The 16,391-nt window shown below is 35.0% G+C and overlaps 2 protein-coding genes and 1 pseudogene across 2 annotated transcripts; 1 reads left to right on the top strand and 2 right to left on the bottom strand.

Annotated features, from left to right (window-relative positions):
- Positions 1 to 2,296: 2,296 nt before the first annotated feature.
- LOC149892287 (uncharacterized) lies at positions 2,297 to 3,635 on the bottom strand. Its single transcript, XM_090078101.1, has 3 exons — positions 3,632 to 3,635; positions 2,885 to 3,532; positions 2,297 to 2,829 (listed from the first exon to the last, which is right to left on the bottom strand). The coding sequence occupies exons 1-3, from the start codon at positions 3,633 to 3,635 to the stop codon at positions 2,297 to 2,299; spliced, it is 1,185 nt and encodes a 394-aa protein (XP_089934227.1).
- Positions 3,636 to 10,892: 7,257 nt separating this feature from the next.
- Positions 10,893 to 11,675, top strand: LOC149892288 (uncharacterized). Its single transcript, XM_090077419.1, has one exon. The coding sequence runs from the start codon at positions 10,893 to 10,895 to the stop codon at positions 11,673 to 11,675; it is 783 nt and encodes a 260-aa protein (XP_089933545.1).
- A 3,763-nt stretch (positions 11,676 to 15,438) lies between these two features.
- Positions 15,439 to 16,391, bottom strand: LOC149892289 (uncharacterized; annotated as a pseudogene).

The following is a 16,391-nucleotide window of genomic DNA, read 5'->3' on the forward strand; positions in this document are numbered from 1 at the left end:
TAATCTCTGATCTTGATGAAAAGGTTGCTTCCCGAGTCACTTCTTCACCAGTCATGATGCTTACAGATTTCATTTCACACGCTAAAACAATTCTTACCTTTGTGTTTCTTTCTCCTTCTATGGTTTGAATGGCAGACTCTCTTACCAAATTAAAAAAGGTTGCAATGTCTTGATATTGAGAAGAAGGTGTGTAAGAAAATAGTCTAGCAGTACGCTCTGCTGAATGTTCAGCCAACTTGAATTCTATTTTATAAGGTTTTGACACTGGCTGTTTATACACTGTTTTTAATACAAGTGATTTGATAGACTTTACCTTTTCATTGATTTGATCCACTGATTCGTTTACCTTATTCTTAACTACTTCAGGAACGTAAGGATCTATCCATTCTTTAATATCATTAAACTTATTTGCAACATAGGACGTCACACTTTTTGCAACTGCCGTCAGTCTTGAAAATAAAGATCTTGGAGCAGGAACCGGTCTAGGTGTAATAACGTTTGTTGAATCGATAACCGGTGTGTTAAGAATAGAGGGTTCATCTATTGTCATCCTATTTTGCAAGAGAGTAGAAGGTTCGAATGAAATCAAGTCGTTAGTCCTTAACCTTGGAGCAGGCACAGGTCTTCGAATATTAGGATTTTGCAAATGAATTGGTTTCGGAGCAATAGGAGGTTTTACCACAGGTCTTGGTGGAATGAACAATGGTTTAGGAGCAATGACAGGTTTCGGAGCGATGGTGGTTTTATCGCTGTGGAAGGTTTGACAACAAACCTTACTTTTGTCGGCTTTATTGAAACTTTTGTCGCCTTTATTGAAACTTTTGTCGGTTTTACAGAAACTTTTACAGCTGGTCGAACAAACCTAACCACGGTAGGTCTTTCATTAACAGGCAACGGTCTTGCCTCAGTCGTTCGTCTACGAAGAGAAGCAGGAGCAGAGACAGCTCTAGGAGGATGCAAAGCCATTATAAGTTCCCCCTTTCTCATTTTAGAATACCCTTTTATTTTTTGCCCTTTAGCAATTTCTTTTAATTCTTTCACCGTTTTGTTTTCCATTTTAATAAAGCAAGATTTTTTATTTATATCACTTTCAAATTTTTAAATTCAATATATAAGAATTTAAAAACTTCTCGCGCTAAAAAATCTCATATTTGTATCCATCTACTACTTTTCCATTTCGTCTCGTAAAGTACTGCCAGCCATGCCCTGTCTTTTTCTTCGATTCATAAACAGACTTGTATTTCACCTCCTCACCAGTATCAACATGAGTTATTCTTAAACCTAAAGGATTATTTCTAATTAAACCAAGTCTCGCATATTTAGGATCAAGAGGCTTTTTTTCTTTTTTCTCATTTTTTCTAGGTCTTCCAACAGGTCTCACCTCTTTCGAGTTTTCCAAAATTGCATCTTTATTAATCAAGTTGTTCTCAACCGCAAGCATCATGAGCGATATTTTATTGTCAGACGTTTTGGAAACACCATTTTCTTTTAACAAATTTTTCAAAAACTTTCTTGTGTAAGACATCTTTTATTATGCTAAGATTTTATTTAAATCAAATTCGATTTTTTTTCATTTCTAACATCTAAAGAATTTTCATGGATACAAAGTATTTTAAAGTTTTCATACACCATGTCTTTAGAACCGAGTGAATGATTTAAAATTGCGCTTTTTAGATTTCCAGAAATCTTTTTCTTCTCCTCGAAATCGCAATCCAAACCAAGCACATACTTGTCAATCATTCTTAGCTTTTCTTCTTTAGCCAAATTTTTCCAAGTACTGAGATGCTCTTTGATTTTCTTTTCCATTCGTGAATATTCTGTCTCACCACTCCTTACAAGTCGGTAAAGCTTGTCTCTCTCTTCCTCACTGTACTCTTTTGGAATATTAAAATCTCCGTTTTCAGTGATGTAAACAGATTCGCGAAACACACCTGTTTTTCCAAAAGCAAGAAGCTCAAGATGCCTTTTTTTATTTGCGTCAGTCTCTTTTATACTGCATTCTAGAAAAAACGGAAAAAACTGTATCATTTTATTCTTCTTTTAACAGATTTAATCCTTTCTCGGTCTACCTACTGGTCGCTCTTCCTTCACGTCTTTAATCCATTCGTTTTTATCAATCAAGTTGTTTTCAACCGCAAGCATCATGAGAGACATTTTATTGTTTGACGTTTTAGAAATTCCGTTTTCTTTCAGTAATTTTTTCAAATCCTTTTTCGTATATCTCATTTTTTATTAAAAAAAATATTATTTTGAAGGACATCAATAAATTCGAAGAATTCATGTGGATGCTCTGCACCTAATAAACAATATTCATTCTGCTTCCATCTGATTTAAGCCTAAGCAATTTATCAGAAATGAGGACAGCAAAGGCTTGAGTGTTTGCAGGAACGTTTGCGTTAAATGTAGCTTTTATTTGCACATCTATCACTGAAGTTTTTAACCTCTCAGCCTGCTTGCTTACATCAAAAACAAAAAGAGGACAAATGAATCTATAATTTAAGGCAGTCAAATTAGGCTGAGATATAATTTCGTTTACCCCATAAAGTCTATTGTCAAACTTAGATGCGTCTCTATAAGCTCTTGAGTATTTGTTGTTATTAAAGTCTAAATTGTAATCAACAGCGGGATACCTTTCACTGTTTAAGGTGACATATATGTTTTTCAAATCGCAGTGATCAAAGACTGAAGGATTTAATTCTTGACTTCCAGATTTATTTGTTTGGAATCCAACAATGACATACCTAGGTCTTTCACTAGCAGATCTTGCGCTTAACCTTTCAACTAAAGTTGTTTGATACAGGAACAGCGATGGTATCGCATTGTCTAGATCTGAACGAAAATGGAACATCTACTTTTGACTCAATGATTTTGTAAAGATTGTTACTAGTTACGACAGAGGGTGTGACATGAGGCATAAACAAAGACAATTTAGTCAAATCCACTTTTCCTGCAGCTGTTGCAGCTGTTCTAAAAATAGCATCACTATCGCTCTTTCTCACAAGAGCAAGTGTATGCTTAAATCCATAGAGCACTTTATCGTAATCGTCGCAAAATCCAAAAATGTGCTTTAAAGGAATGCAGAACGAAAACGTTCCTTTTTCTTCAGGCTGTGCAATGATGTAATTTTGTCTTTGTTTATATCCATTGTTGTTGACAAGATCTGCTAAAGCTGTTACGTCTCTTTGCCACAGCTGGTTCATACCCTCTGAAATTTGAAACTCTACTGGATATTTGAGGTATCCAATCATGGTGGTAGCGTGTCCAGGATCGTAAATGGTTTCCACCTCTTGATTCGACAACTGATAAGAAATCTGACTGAACATGTGCATGATACCGTTGTTAACCAAAGTAACGACATCTGTATCAGCGTAGGAAGTTCCATCTGCTTTTAAAAGTCTTCCTTCAACCAAAAGGTACGCCTCAGATGGAAGCGTGAACAAATCTTGCTGCTCAATATTGATTCTTATTTCTCCATCCACGTTTAGATTCTTATTCACTGGTTCGTATTCATGAAATTCAAATCTCTCAATTTCTTCATCAACAATAATCTCTTCTGTAAAATTTAAAACATCGGAATTTGCCATTTTTATACATCAAAGAAAAAAAATTTTAGATTTCACAAGTGAAATACTCATGCAATAAAAAGCCCATTTCCCTTTTTTAGATCCTTTAGATCATGGAACTTTTCTTTTGAAAGTTTTACCAGGTCTTGTATTCTAATCGCTTTGTTCTTCGACAATCCTGATCCAAACATGGAATATTCATCTATAACTGGTGCTGCTCTGTTAACAATGCTTGAAATAATTTCTTTGCTTTTAAGGCTGAGACCATTTTTTGCAGCTTCATGTGGCTTTGGAGTTCCAGTCTTGGCATACAATTTCTCAATGGTCTTTTTACCTTTATCAATAGCCACATCTCTAGCAGTGGAAATGGCTGTTGAAGCTAGCTCTTTTCCTGCAGATTTAGTAGCCATGATTGCTTCTCTTCCCAGTTCGGTTTTTGCAATTTTATTAGCCAAAGTAGATGCTGCTCTTGAAGCGCTTGAAGCTGCTGCTCTTCTCAAGAAATTCTTAAGCGTGTCAATTATCCCACTTCCACCCACAATATGCTTCTTAACATATCTATTTCTATAAACGATCATTTTTATTTCCATAGATTTTTTTTATTTCATATCGATATACGCGATCATAGCCTTGTACTCGTCTTTATTAATCCTATTCTGTCTCAACAGCTCATCGCAAATGGAAACAGCCACATTTCTCGACTCTTTATTTCCAGCATGCCATGCAGCTACGCTCAATGTAAAATTATGAACTAATGCGTTAGGATCGCTCGGAAGTATAATCACACCATTACCTTTTTTGACTTTAGATTCGCTTTTAAATTTATCCCAAAGCGGTTTTATAATTTGTCGGTATTTTTCGCTTCTGGAGGCTTTTGGCTTTTTTGGATTTGTATCAGACTCTATTGCTCGAGTTTTAATAAGTATACTTCCATAATTTTCAAGGTCATCATCAGTGTACTTGGTATTATCAGGTCTAAACCTTGAAATTAACTCCCAAAGTCCTCTTGTTCCATTATACTTTTCTTCACCAATAATGATATCGTCTTCATCAATGGTTACTTCTTCTTTACCAATATACATTTTTCCATCTTTTGCGTGAATTCCAAACACTCTATCGCCTAATTCTTTTTTCGATGCATATCTCATCAAGTAGAAACTTGCAATACCTCCTAAATTCATTCTTTTTATTGATGGCGTCTCGCTTTCAGGATAGGTTAAAGCCAGTGGAGTGTTTTCAACCTCTTTGTATGCGATGCTCTTTAGTTCGTTTTGCATCTTTTCATTGCTTTCAATCAGAGGCTTGTAAAGCTTGCTCAAGTCAGTCTGAAGATTAGCATCATAAATATTTTCATTCAAACTATCTTGATAGATTCTTTTTCTTCTTTCAACAAATTCTTTCACAATTTCATCTCTCTTGTTTGGATCTAGTATTTTAAAAAAGGACATTTTTTAAAACACAAGAAAAAAAACTTAAACGCAGACTTATCTGTGTTTTTAAATTAGTTTTTCTTAGATTCTTTGAATCCGTGGAAATCTACAATTTCTTAGATTCGCTTGCGAATCCGTTGAAAAATCTTTAATTTTTTTTAAACATATTATTGAACGCTTTTATCGCGTCTTCTCTTCCTTTTTGGATCAACGACTCTTTGGTTATCTCGTCAATGTTAATTTTTGTTTTAGTTCTTATTTCTTTCATCAAGCTCTTAAACTTTTGAAGCTCGTCTAAAATCAATTCATACTCTGAATCGCTCACAACGTTGTCTACTAAAGCCTTTGAAATGTGACTGTTGATGGTGTTCAATTTCGACTCTGCCAACACTTTGATCTTTTCATGCTTCTCCGCTTTTAATGCTAGTTTTTTGTTGACTTGTCCTCCTACAATGGACAAAAACCCCATTCCAATAGCCACACCTTCACATGCAATCGCAACAGGGGCAGCAGCGATGGTGCTCAAAGTTCCAATTCCAACAACTCCAAGTGCAACACCACCTGCTTGCAACGTAGTGTCTACAAAAGAAATGATTCTGAAAGCGCGATGGTACTTTTTGCTCATATGCACTCTCTTTTTCCTCTCGTTGTCCATCTCTTTTTGGATTTCGCTTATTTTCTGAAGACGGTAATTGTGTCCTTCATCTGCAGGAGCTGTTGGAAGAACTGGATAAATTTTAGATTTAGCATCGTAATTGTATTCCATTTTTATATTAAGCGAAAAAAAAATATTTTTTTTTTACTCATTAATGAAATTGACAAAGCATAAACTTTCCCCTTTTTTAATAATAACATCTGACTTGCTTTTATTGTGAATTTCCATGATCACATTATCCACCGACTCTGATATCATCATGCTGTGGCCAAAATAATCCAGTTTTGATTTTAGACTTTCCCTCAAGTTCACTAAAGCTAATCCGCTTTTAAGTTTTATTCCAAACATAAAAGTTATTTTCTGATGACTCAGATGAATTAGTGTGATGTCTTTTTGAGCAAATATTTCATATCTCGTTCCTACTTTTATGGGAGGATGCTTCAAATACTTGTCGAAAAAAAGATATGATTTATTACACACCTTTCGATTATAATGAAAAAATTTTTTATGCACATTATTCTCCATTTTTATTATTACAAAAAAATAATTTTTTTAATACATCATTTTATTCCGTACATGTACGGAATAAAATGACTATTGTCTACGTCCATTAAATATTACTGTTGGTCCTCTTTCAATTATTTCATATCGTTTTTGTTTTTTAAGAGTTAATTTTTCTTCTAATGTAATTTCAACTACAGATGGTCTCCTTATAATAAGTTTAACTTTAATTTTCCCACCAGGTTCAGTGGGTTCTGTTATAATTATTTCAGACGGAGGTCTTTCAATTCTTCGTCGTCGTTCAATAATATCATGTTCTTGGTTTCTTTCTCTCTCATTGCGTATTCTGTTTGCTCTCGTTTCATAATTTTCTCCTCGGATATGACTAATTATTAAATTTCGTCGCTCGTCCCTCGTTAATTCATAGTAATATTCAGGAAAACCATCTTCAGGATCAATAATATCTTCAGGATCAATAAGATCTTCTACATCACTCATACTCATCATTTTTATTATAGTAAGAAATTTATTTAAGTCATTTTCAATTTTTTTCATCTGTACATTAGACATAATAATAGACTTGCCTGAAAAGAAGGTAAAAGCTTTCAGATTGACCGACTTGAATTTTCAATTCTTCAAAAAGAATTAAAAAATTCTCTGAATTTTTCACGGATCCAAAGATCTTAAAAATCTAAATGTTTAAGCAGCAGAAGCACACACTCTATATTTATCATTATGATGACCTTCACACAATGCTTCAATCTTTAATCTATTTCTTTTCTCCTCATCATCTTCGCTTTCATCATCTTTGCTTTCATCATCTTCGCTTTCATAACGATTATTTCTATAATAACTATATCTATACTCATTTAAATCTTCATACATTTCAAGTATATCATCAGTTAATTCACCTATTCTTTGTAATTCTAACACATCTTTTTCAAGACTATCCAGATCTTCACAAGTTACGTTTTCATCCATAGCATTCATTCGCTCTATTATCGCACGCTGTCTGTAATTCATTTTTATAACAAGAAAAATTTATTTAAGTCATTTTCAAATTTTTTTTCATCTGTAGAATTTCACTTGTGAAATTTTTAAGATACTTTGTATCCATGGAAATTCTTTGAATTTTTAAGCGTAATAATAGACTTGTCCGAGAAGAAGGTAAAAGCTTCCAGATTGACCGACTTGAGCATCACCAGAGTTGAGCGTGACGACGAGTCTTCTACCAGCTGCGACAGTAGGCATGGAATCGGCTTCTCCGAAATTTCTGTAAAAAGAAATGGTGGTGGTGGAACCGATGGATGAAGTGGATTGATACAAAAGTCCAGTCGATTTGTTGTTGAATGAAGTCACATTTGATCCGTTCCACGACGACAAGTAAAAATCTTCCAGTCCAGAGGATGAAAAGAAGCATGTGCTGTCACCGTCATAACCAGGAAAGTAGGTGTAATTGTTGGTGTTGTACGGTGTCCAAGGAGTGAGTACAGTTCCGTTACCTGGAGGCAGATTTCCGTCGTACATTCTAACTCTGGACTCCCACCAGTTTCCAGAAGAGCCGATGACGTGCATCCTGATGTATTTCAACGAGACACCATTTCCTTTTCCGTTGGTGTTCATCAAAACGTATTCGCTGCCATAAGTGGTATTCAAATATCGAAACGTTCTGCAGTACAGCTTGTAAAGAGGGATGGTCGCAGGAATAGAAACAAGTGTGGAAATGAACGGTTGAATCCAATACGTGATGGCTGTGGCATTTCTGTTCACGAGTTGAATGGAGATGTCGTTTCTGAAAGGCATGTCCAACGTGAAATATCCTCCCAAGGAAGTGGCGTTAAACATGTTGCATCCCTGCAAAGAGTTGGTGTAAAAAGCTCCTCCCAATGGTGAAAAAAGCAAATCAGTGGCGAGACCTGTTTGATCCACTCCGATTCCTTCTGTTGTTTCTGCATAATTCCCTACATTAATTTCTCCATCTGTAAAGATTCGAATGAAAACTTGACCTGGAATATTCGTGCCAGAGGTGCTGTATAAAGCCAGCCACAATCTTCTCAGCACACCAGATTTTCCAGAAAACGCAAACACAGGAGAAGTCGTTAACGCTGCTACCGTCTGAGACTTTAATCCCAAACTGGTAAAGCTAGAGCTTGGAACGACACTGGTCAAACTCGACTTCTGCAACAACAAGTCCACATAATTTTTTGTCGCTCCATCTTGTGCGTTGGTTGGATCGAGCACATTGATTAATTTGTGCGAATTCAAATCCAAATCTGTAGTTCCCACAGTCGTTCCACCAGAAGCATGCGTATCCACATAATTTTTCGTAGCTGAATCTGAGGCTGATGTAGGTTCAGCTAAATTAGTTAGTTTATGAGCTGTCATGTTAATGTCTACGTAAGAAATAGTGTTGTAAGAGACTTTGGTGTCTACATACCTTTTTGTAGCTGCGTCTTTTAAATTGGTAGGATCGCTCACATTAATCAGTTTGTGAGAGTTCATGTCGATGATTCCCGTGATTGTACTGGATCCGTCGGTTTTAACACACAGGCTCGAGCTTACGTCGACGTAATTTTTTGTGGCGGCGTCGTGAAGATTGGTCGGTTCATTCAAGTTGATTGCCTTGTGAAAATTTAAATCCAAATCTGTAGTTCCAATCGCCGTTCCTCCTCCTGACGAATGCGTATCGACGTAATTTTTAGTAGCAGCATCGTGTGCGTTGGTGGGTTCACCCAAATTGATGATTTTATGAGAGTTGTAATCTAAATCTGCAGTGATGGTGCTGTTTCCATCTGTTCTAACATAGAGATCACCTGTTATAGCTATTGCTGAAGAAGGATCATAAAAATACCTTCCCAATTCAGTTCTTCCAAATTTGTCAATCATTTTATATAAACACGACTTTTTTTTCACCAAAGTGTGTTAACAACGCTTTGAAAGTTATCCCCTTCCTGTAATTTTTTCAAGACGTAAAGACACAAGTGTCCACAATAAGAGGTATTACCAAACTGTACTCTCTCGCTGTTGTAAAAGACTGGACTTTTCAAGTAGTCAATGAGCTCAACAAGAGGAGGCTGAGCATAAGAGTCAAAGCTGTATTTTTTATCCCCATCTTTATACCAACACACCCAATGAAATCCATCTGTACTAGAATCTCCCGTGTTGACAATACCACATTCTTTTTTTCTTGTCTTTTTTGGCAATTCATCCCTGACAAAAACACCTCTAAAGTTTTTAATTTTAAGCGTTTTCACAGCATCTATTAATTGAAAGTTGGTCAGAGGTTTGTTCGGTAGTATAATTCCTTCAACGTTGATCATTTTTTAAAATTCAGAAAATTTTAAAAAAATTCACAAGTGATTTACATTTCATCTTCCAATTCTTTTACATCTAAATTCAAGTCTTCACACATCATGATGCTATTAGAAAAAGTTGCATTTTTTACGATGACGGCTTCGACCAGTTTAACTTGAATAGACACAATCGAAGGACCAATATACACCCCCTCAATTCTAAGTCCTCCAATAGCATAACATCTTTGATTGAGAAAATCATGTCCAGAAGATCTGACCAAATTTCTATTATGACGTTCCCCTTTGACTCCATTTTGTATATCAAAATCTGTTTTCTTTCTATAAAATACAGAAGTAATAAGTATTTCGTCTTTCTCATTTTTAGTAAACATCTTTGCATAAAAGACTGGCGCTGATTCAGGATGCTCAGCTTTATATTTTAAAATACTCAATTCGTTTGAATTAATTTGCTTTCTTCTTCCTCCTTTTTTAAGTTTGGCTGACAATTTATCTACTTCACCTCTAATAAACAAAGTAATCTTTTCCATTGTGCTAATGAACTTTTCTTCTTGTTCTGTCTTTCCCTTTTTAGCATCAAAGCAAACGAAAGGCATGGAATATCCAGTTAATTTTTGTGTTGCTGGATCTTTATTCTCGCATACGCCATACGAAAATAATATAGGTGATCGTAATACAAGAGGACCATCTCCAGTTGGATAAGAATATTTTACTGACACTTTTTGATAGGCTACTGGTTTGGTTGCCGCGTAAATTTCTCCAACTGATAATTTGCTCTCATCAAAACTTTCAATTGTAATAAAATTCATTTCTTTTCTATATACAAGATTTTTATTTAACTCAAAATCAAAAATTTTTTTCACTGTATTATTTTTTAGATTTTTGGAAATTCTTTTTAACACCTAATCCGAATTTAGCTTTGGCTTTGATGATGGGTTCGATGATTTTTCGCTCGCTTATTTCTCTCTGAGTGGGATTTTGTATAGAATCCATTTCTTCAAGCATCATTCGATCTGCTAAATTTCTGTTTTGCTTGTCGTTAAAATACTTGTAAGCTAAATCGTGGTGATATGCAGCATTGTCCACTCTATCCACCGGTTTGCTCCACTCTTGATACATGTCTGTGGAAGTGAGCCTTTTATCTAAATTGGTACCAGGTCCCGCAAAGTTCATCCCTGGAACGTGCATTTCTCCTGGAAACTTTGCCCATGGAAGCTTTATTTTTTTTGAAAAATTGTTGATCGATTCCACCAAGTCTCCTCCGCTAAGCGCATGCGCAGAAACAAATTTGCATTTAGTCGTTCCGCAGATGACGCAAGTTCCTTTAAGCATATTTCTATTGCTTTTGCTTATAGCATGGTGCAAGTTGTTCGTTTCAGTCTCTCTTCTACACTTAACGCAGTACATTTTTTTATATTCAACATAATAAAAAATGGAAGTGATTGATTTGTCATGGAATGTAAATAAAAGCAAAAGGAAAAACAACAAACTTTTGCCTAGAAGTATACGTGGAATCATTATTGGAAAATCAGGTTGTGGTAAAACGACGCTGCTGCTCAATTTACTTTTAAGACCTGGCTGGCTAGACTATAATCATTTGCAAGTGTTTGGAAAATCTCTTTTTCAGCCGGAATATAAAATATTAAAAAACTCGTTCGAGAAGAAATTACCGAAAGAGGTTATTCTTGATTTGTTTAACATTCAAAGCAAAATTGAACAATTAAACGTGAGTCCTGAATGTGTTATTGATGAAATTTCAAAAAAATGGAATAACACAGAGGATATGGAATGTCAATTTTTTGAAACTGCTGACGATGTGCCAGAACCAGAAGATCTTGATTCATCCAAAAACAATTTAATGATCTTTGATGATTTGCAATTGACCAAACAAAACAAGTGTGAAAAATATTACATCCGAGGAAGACATTCTAACGTCGACTGCTTTTACCTTGCTCAAAATTATTTTATGCTGCCTAGACAAACCATCCGAGAAAACGCTAATTTCATTTGCTTGTTTCCTCAAGACTCAAAAAACATTAACCACATTTACCAAGATCATGTTTCAAGCGATATGAAAATAGAAGAGTTTAGAAAGTTTTGTAAATATTGTTGGTCTCAACCTCACGGATTTGCAGTCATTGATTTATCCTCAAAAAAGGATTGTGGAAAATATCGAAGCGGATTCGACAATTTTTATTTTCCCATATCTATATAAAAAGATGAGCGGATTTTATCTCCTTGCAAAAGCAAAAAAAGAAACTCCAACCGTAAGAAACAGCGTCATCCAAACTGAGTTTGACAACCCCATCGAATTCGAACCTAATAAAAAGTATGAAATGGCTCTTGTCGGCTTTGACACTGTTCACAGTTACACCAACATCAATTCTACAAATAATGTTTTCAGATACAGTCCCAACGCCGGTTCAAACAGCTACACCATTTACATCGAAGAAGGAGCGTATGAAATTAGCGAGATTAATGATTATCTTCAGAAAGAAATGAAAGAACAAACTGGAAACTTATATAGAGTGGATGGTGTTGTTATCGGTGCAAACCTAACCACTTTAAGATCTACTCTGAAATTTGGAAAACCTGGATCTACAACAAAATATTGGGTGGATTTCAACGTGAATAACAGTTTAGCCACTGTTCTTGGATTTAATAAAGCAGAATATACCTATGTAGAGAAAAAAGAAGATCCAGCAAATCCAGATAAAGTTACAAGTTATATTGACTATTACGAGTCTGAATCACTTTCAAGAATAGATGATATAGCCATCATCAGAATCACAAACGATGTTATCGGATCATCTTATGATAACGGAAAAAGAACATCTGACATTTACTCTTTTCATCCTGACTCTCCTCCAGGATATAAAATTAGCGAAAAGCCTTTCCACTTGATATACTTGCCTATCATGGTGGGTAGAATTTCAAGAATGGAATCAAGAATTGTAGATCAAAACGGTAACTTGATCGACTTTAGAGGTGAAGACATTATCCTCCGATTTCACGTTAAAGAAAGAATAACCTCTGTGCTCCAAGACCTTTTTACGAGCAGCGCAGTTCAGCGATAATTTTTTTCTTTTATTTAAAAAATGAGCTACCAAAAAGTAAAAATAAACATCTCACAAAGTCAATCTGACAAAATAAAAAAAGCGATCCAAGAAAAGACTGATGTCAATATAAGACTATCTCATTCAGATCTAGAAGGCGAACATATTCTCGCTATCACTAATGCGCAATTGAACAAAATCACAAAAGCGTATGAAGCTGGTAAAGGAGTCACACTCAAACTGAGCAGAAAACAATTATCATACAACTCAACCATTGAAGGCGGATTCATCGGAGCTCTTTTACCGTTATTAGGTATGCTAGGCAGCACTCTTGCTACAAGAGTAGTTCCTGCTCTAGCCACTGGATTGTTAGCAGGTGTAGGTTCTTCTGCTGGCTCTGCTATGGTTGATAAAATTGCCGGAAGAGGAATCGTTTACTTCAAAAAGAATGGAAATGGAATGAAAATGACTGCTGCAGGATCAGGAATCTTTTTAAGACCTTGGGTAAAACCTACTATTGGTGAAGGACTCTTTGTTAAAAATGGAAAAGGATATCAATCTATTGGAGCCGGATTATTGCTCGGACCTAACTCACCCTTTAATAGTATACCTTTTTTAGGCGCTATTCTATGAAAAGCTATTGTAAAATTGCACAAAGAAAAAAGTTTTTTTCTTGTTATAAAAAATGTCAATGAGTATATTACAGAACAAGATGAATATGAGGAATTTTGTTACAGTGAACTACAGCAAATAATTAATCCCACTTTTGACCCAGAATTACACAGAATTGCTACACAATTCCACAATGATAATCGCAAAAAATTAAATACCTTACCCATTTTAAAAAATGCATTTGAAGAAGAACAACAAAAAGAACATGATCAAAGAATTAGAGAAACGCGAAGAGACCTTTTTTTTTTAATAATGACAACATATTATTAAAAAACACACAACGACATCTTGATTTCATTAAGTATAGAAAAGTATCAATGCGTCAGAATCCTTAAGTATAGGAAAAGTATCAATGCGTCAGAACCGGCAATGTATAGTAGTTCTGTTTCTCAAGATCCTCACTGACCTTTCGATCAAATTTTTTATCTCCACTCCAGTTTTAGCCTTCTCCCAGTTTATTTCTTCCGAGCAAAACTTACTATGTGTGGCTACTGCAGACTGATGATATTTTCCTCGCTTAAGCTTTTTTGATGCAGCTGAGTTCGAGTTCTAATTTGTTACTTCGTTTCGCGAACGTATTTTTTTAAGCAGTTGCATTCAATTAAATAAGTTCCAGGTTGGCTATTGCGTGGTAATTTAGATTTGTTTTTACACGTTAGCAGTGATATTAAATTAGAACTAGATCTAAAAACTACTCCATATCCAACTTTTCTAAATATCTTCCTTAATTTTGGGGACAGTGATGGTATCCACAGGCATAGGCGCCGAGTTCACGGGGGCAACAGGGGCAGTGGCCCCCCCAGAAATTTATACTAATAATTTATAATCACGGATTATTACGGGGGGCGAATAGATACTCTCGCCCTCATGATAATCTATGATAATATATCATTAGTATAAATTTCCAGGGGGGCCACTGCCCCTGTTGCCCCCGTGAACTCGGCGCCTATGTCCACAGCAATAATACTGTATGGAGGGCGTCGTACTCGGATTTAATTTTATTGTTTTTCATGGACCATTTTTTACTAATTTAGTTTGCAAAACCTACCAGTTGGCTTTTGTCGAAACCATTTTCATTGAAAACTTAATTTAGAAAAGTTATCTCATTTCGTAAATGTGAATCACTACATATGGAGTAAGCTCTGTGAACGTAACCTTTAAAAATTGCGCTTAAAATTTTTGGGTTGTGATTTGAATGAGGTTTAATTTGAATATTCGAAATGGCTTCTTTCCTGTAAACTTTAAACTAAAACTTCCTTGTCAATAATATTAAATTTTTGTTAGATTCGTTCAATTTATTTTTTCAAGACTATAAATCTATTACAAGAAAGATTGCAAGTCTTTTCGCAATTTTTCTTCCAAACGAAGTTGCCTTAACTTAAAAAAACAAGTTTCTGAAAATAGAGTCGAAAGATGTTAAAGTTCTTAAACTTAAAGATTTGTTAAATTTCAGGAAGTGATTACTTAAAAAGATAGCAATATCATTATTTTAGAAATGTTTACATAATTTTTTTATTTTTAAAACGATATTATGAATTTTGGGAAACTATCTTTCGAAAAAATACTCAATTTCACAGTAATTTTTCAAGTTTTATTTCATTTATTCCATCCAACAACAAGTCGTCTTAAAGACGAATTTAAGACGTCTTGAAATTGGTCATACAGATACCTTAAACCTGGTCTTAAATGAAACACTTTAAGTGGTCTTATTTAAAAAGTCTTAAAGTTGTCTTATTTAAGACGCATTAAAGACGGCTTAAAAAGTGTGTGTGTGTGTGTGTGACGGCTTAAAAAGTGTGTGTGTAGGTGTGTGTGTGTGTGTGTGTAGGTGTGTGTGTGTGTGTGTGTGTGTGTGTGTGTGTGTGTGTGTGTGTGTGTGTGTGTGTGTGTGTGTATGTGTGTGTGTGTGTGTGTGTGCAGTAACTGAAAAAAAGAGACATGATTTACTATAGAAATATATTCACAACATCCACAAAAAATTGTACATGATTATAATTTTAATATGATTTTCGTGATACTGGTGTGTTTTTTAACACGCCCTAAATAAATTTCTGGACTTTCTTCTCCGATTCCTAAAGGATATATCTCTCGGACAGCCGCTAAGAAGAGAAAATCAAAAAAACAATAATAGGCTGAAAAAATCATCGTTTTTTGGAAAGCATCGTTAGAAGACACTTACACATTTATAAAGGTGGGTTTCTTTAGAACTTCTCGTTCCGCCTCTCTGTCAATCCATGTTGAAATTTATCATTAGCGAACAATGTAATTTCTAAATTCAATCAGTTTCTCAGAAATCTGTAAAATATGTGCTTGTGATAACCTAACCATAGGACCTTTATGGAAATAATTCAAGATTCTTTTAACCCCAAGACATATCAAATGCATATAGTCAAGGCAGAATCCGAAAACACATCTAATACCAGCAGCTGTAAGAGGAGAATTACATTTCAATCAGAGAGAAAAGCTCTTACTTTAAAAATGTGTACAACTGATTTTATTGTCTGACCGGATAACTTTAAACCACTCAATTCCTGAAAAAAATCCTTTAAAAACACACCCAAACTTGATGGTTTATTTTCCCCTATGTATAATGCCACAATAAAAATCTTTCCGCCACTAATTTCACAAAGAATTGGCAACATTTGAGTATTGGATGATTTAAATAAGGGTCACCCATCAATTCTGAACCTAAATGACATTTCTCTTTCAGACCCTGTAAATTTGTTTGTAATATCTGACTCAAATCCAAAATAGTAATATGTACCATCACATTTTTGAACACGTTGGACTTCTTGAGATACTTGTAATTGTGCTTTTGCACCTTTGGGTAGCGTGTGATTCCATGTCTTCGAAGTATATCGAGTAAATTCATGGCTGCTTGGGAAAAGTTAAACTTTAGACACCAAAATGCCAGTTCTCCTGAGAGGTTATCTTTACTGATTGATGAATTAAAAGATTCTCTATCGCTAGAACTGCCGGACTAATACTCAGGGAAATTGTTTGACTCTACTTCCACATTTTTTTCCATAGATAAACGGCTTCAACTTTGACTGCTTATATGAAAAAAAATCTCTGACAGCTTCTTCTTGAGGCTGTGCACAGTTTTGTTGACGTTCATCCGCACTATCATTTCGAGCTTCTTCTAAAACTGATTTGTTAAATTTTCTCCAATTGCTTAAATAATCTTTTCTTGATACAGACAT

The sequence above is a fragment of the Hydra viridissima genome, unplaced genomic scaffold (assembly GCF_058129835.1).
Source record: "Hydra viridissima isolate aposymbiotic clone 2 unplaced genomic scaffold, HvirCarnegie_v1 scaffold_2, whole genome shotgun sequence".
Classification (NCBI taxonomy): domain Eukaryota; kingdom Metazoa; phylum Cnidaria; class Hydrozoa; order Anthoathecata; family Hydridae; genus Hydra; species Hydra viridissima.

What these genes read in the sequence shown, in the direction of transcription:
- LOC149892288 (XM_090077419.1), top strand. Translation starts at nt 10,893, where the DNA reads ATGGAAGTGATTGATTTGTCATGGAATGTAAATAAAAGCAAAAGGAAA.
- LOC149892287 (XM_090078101.1), bottom strand. An exon ending in CACACCCTCTGTCGTAACTA is followed by an intron (nt 2,830 to 2,884) that starts GTAACAATCTTT and finishes ATTTTCGTTCAG; the next exon opens with ATCTAGACAATGCGATACCA.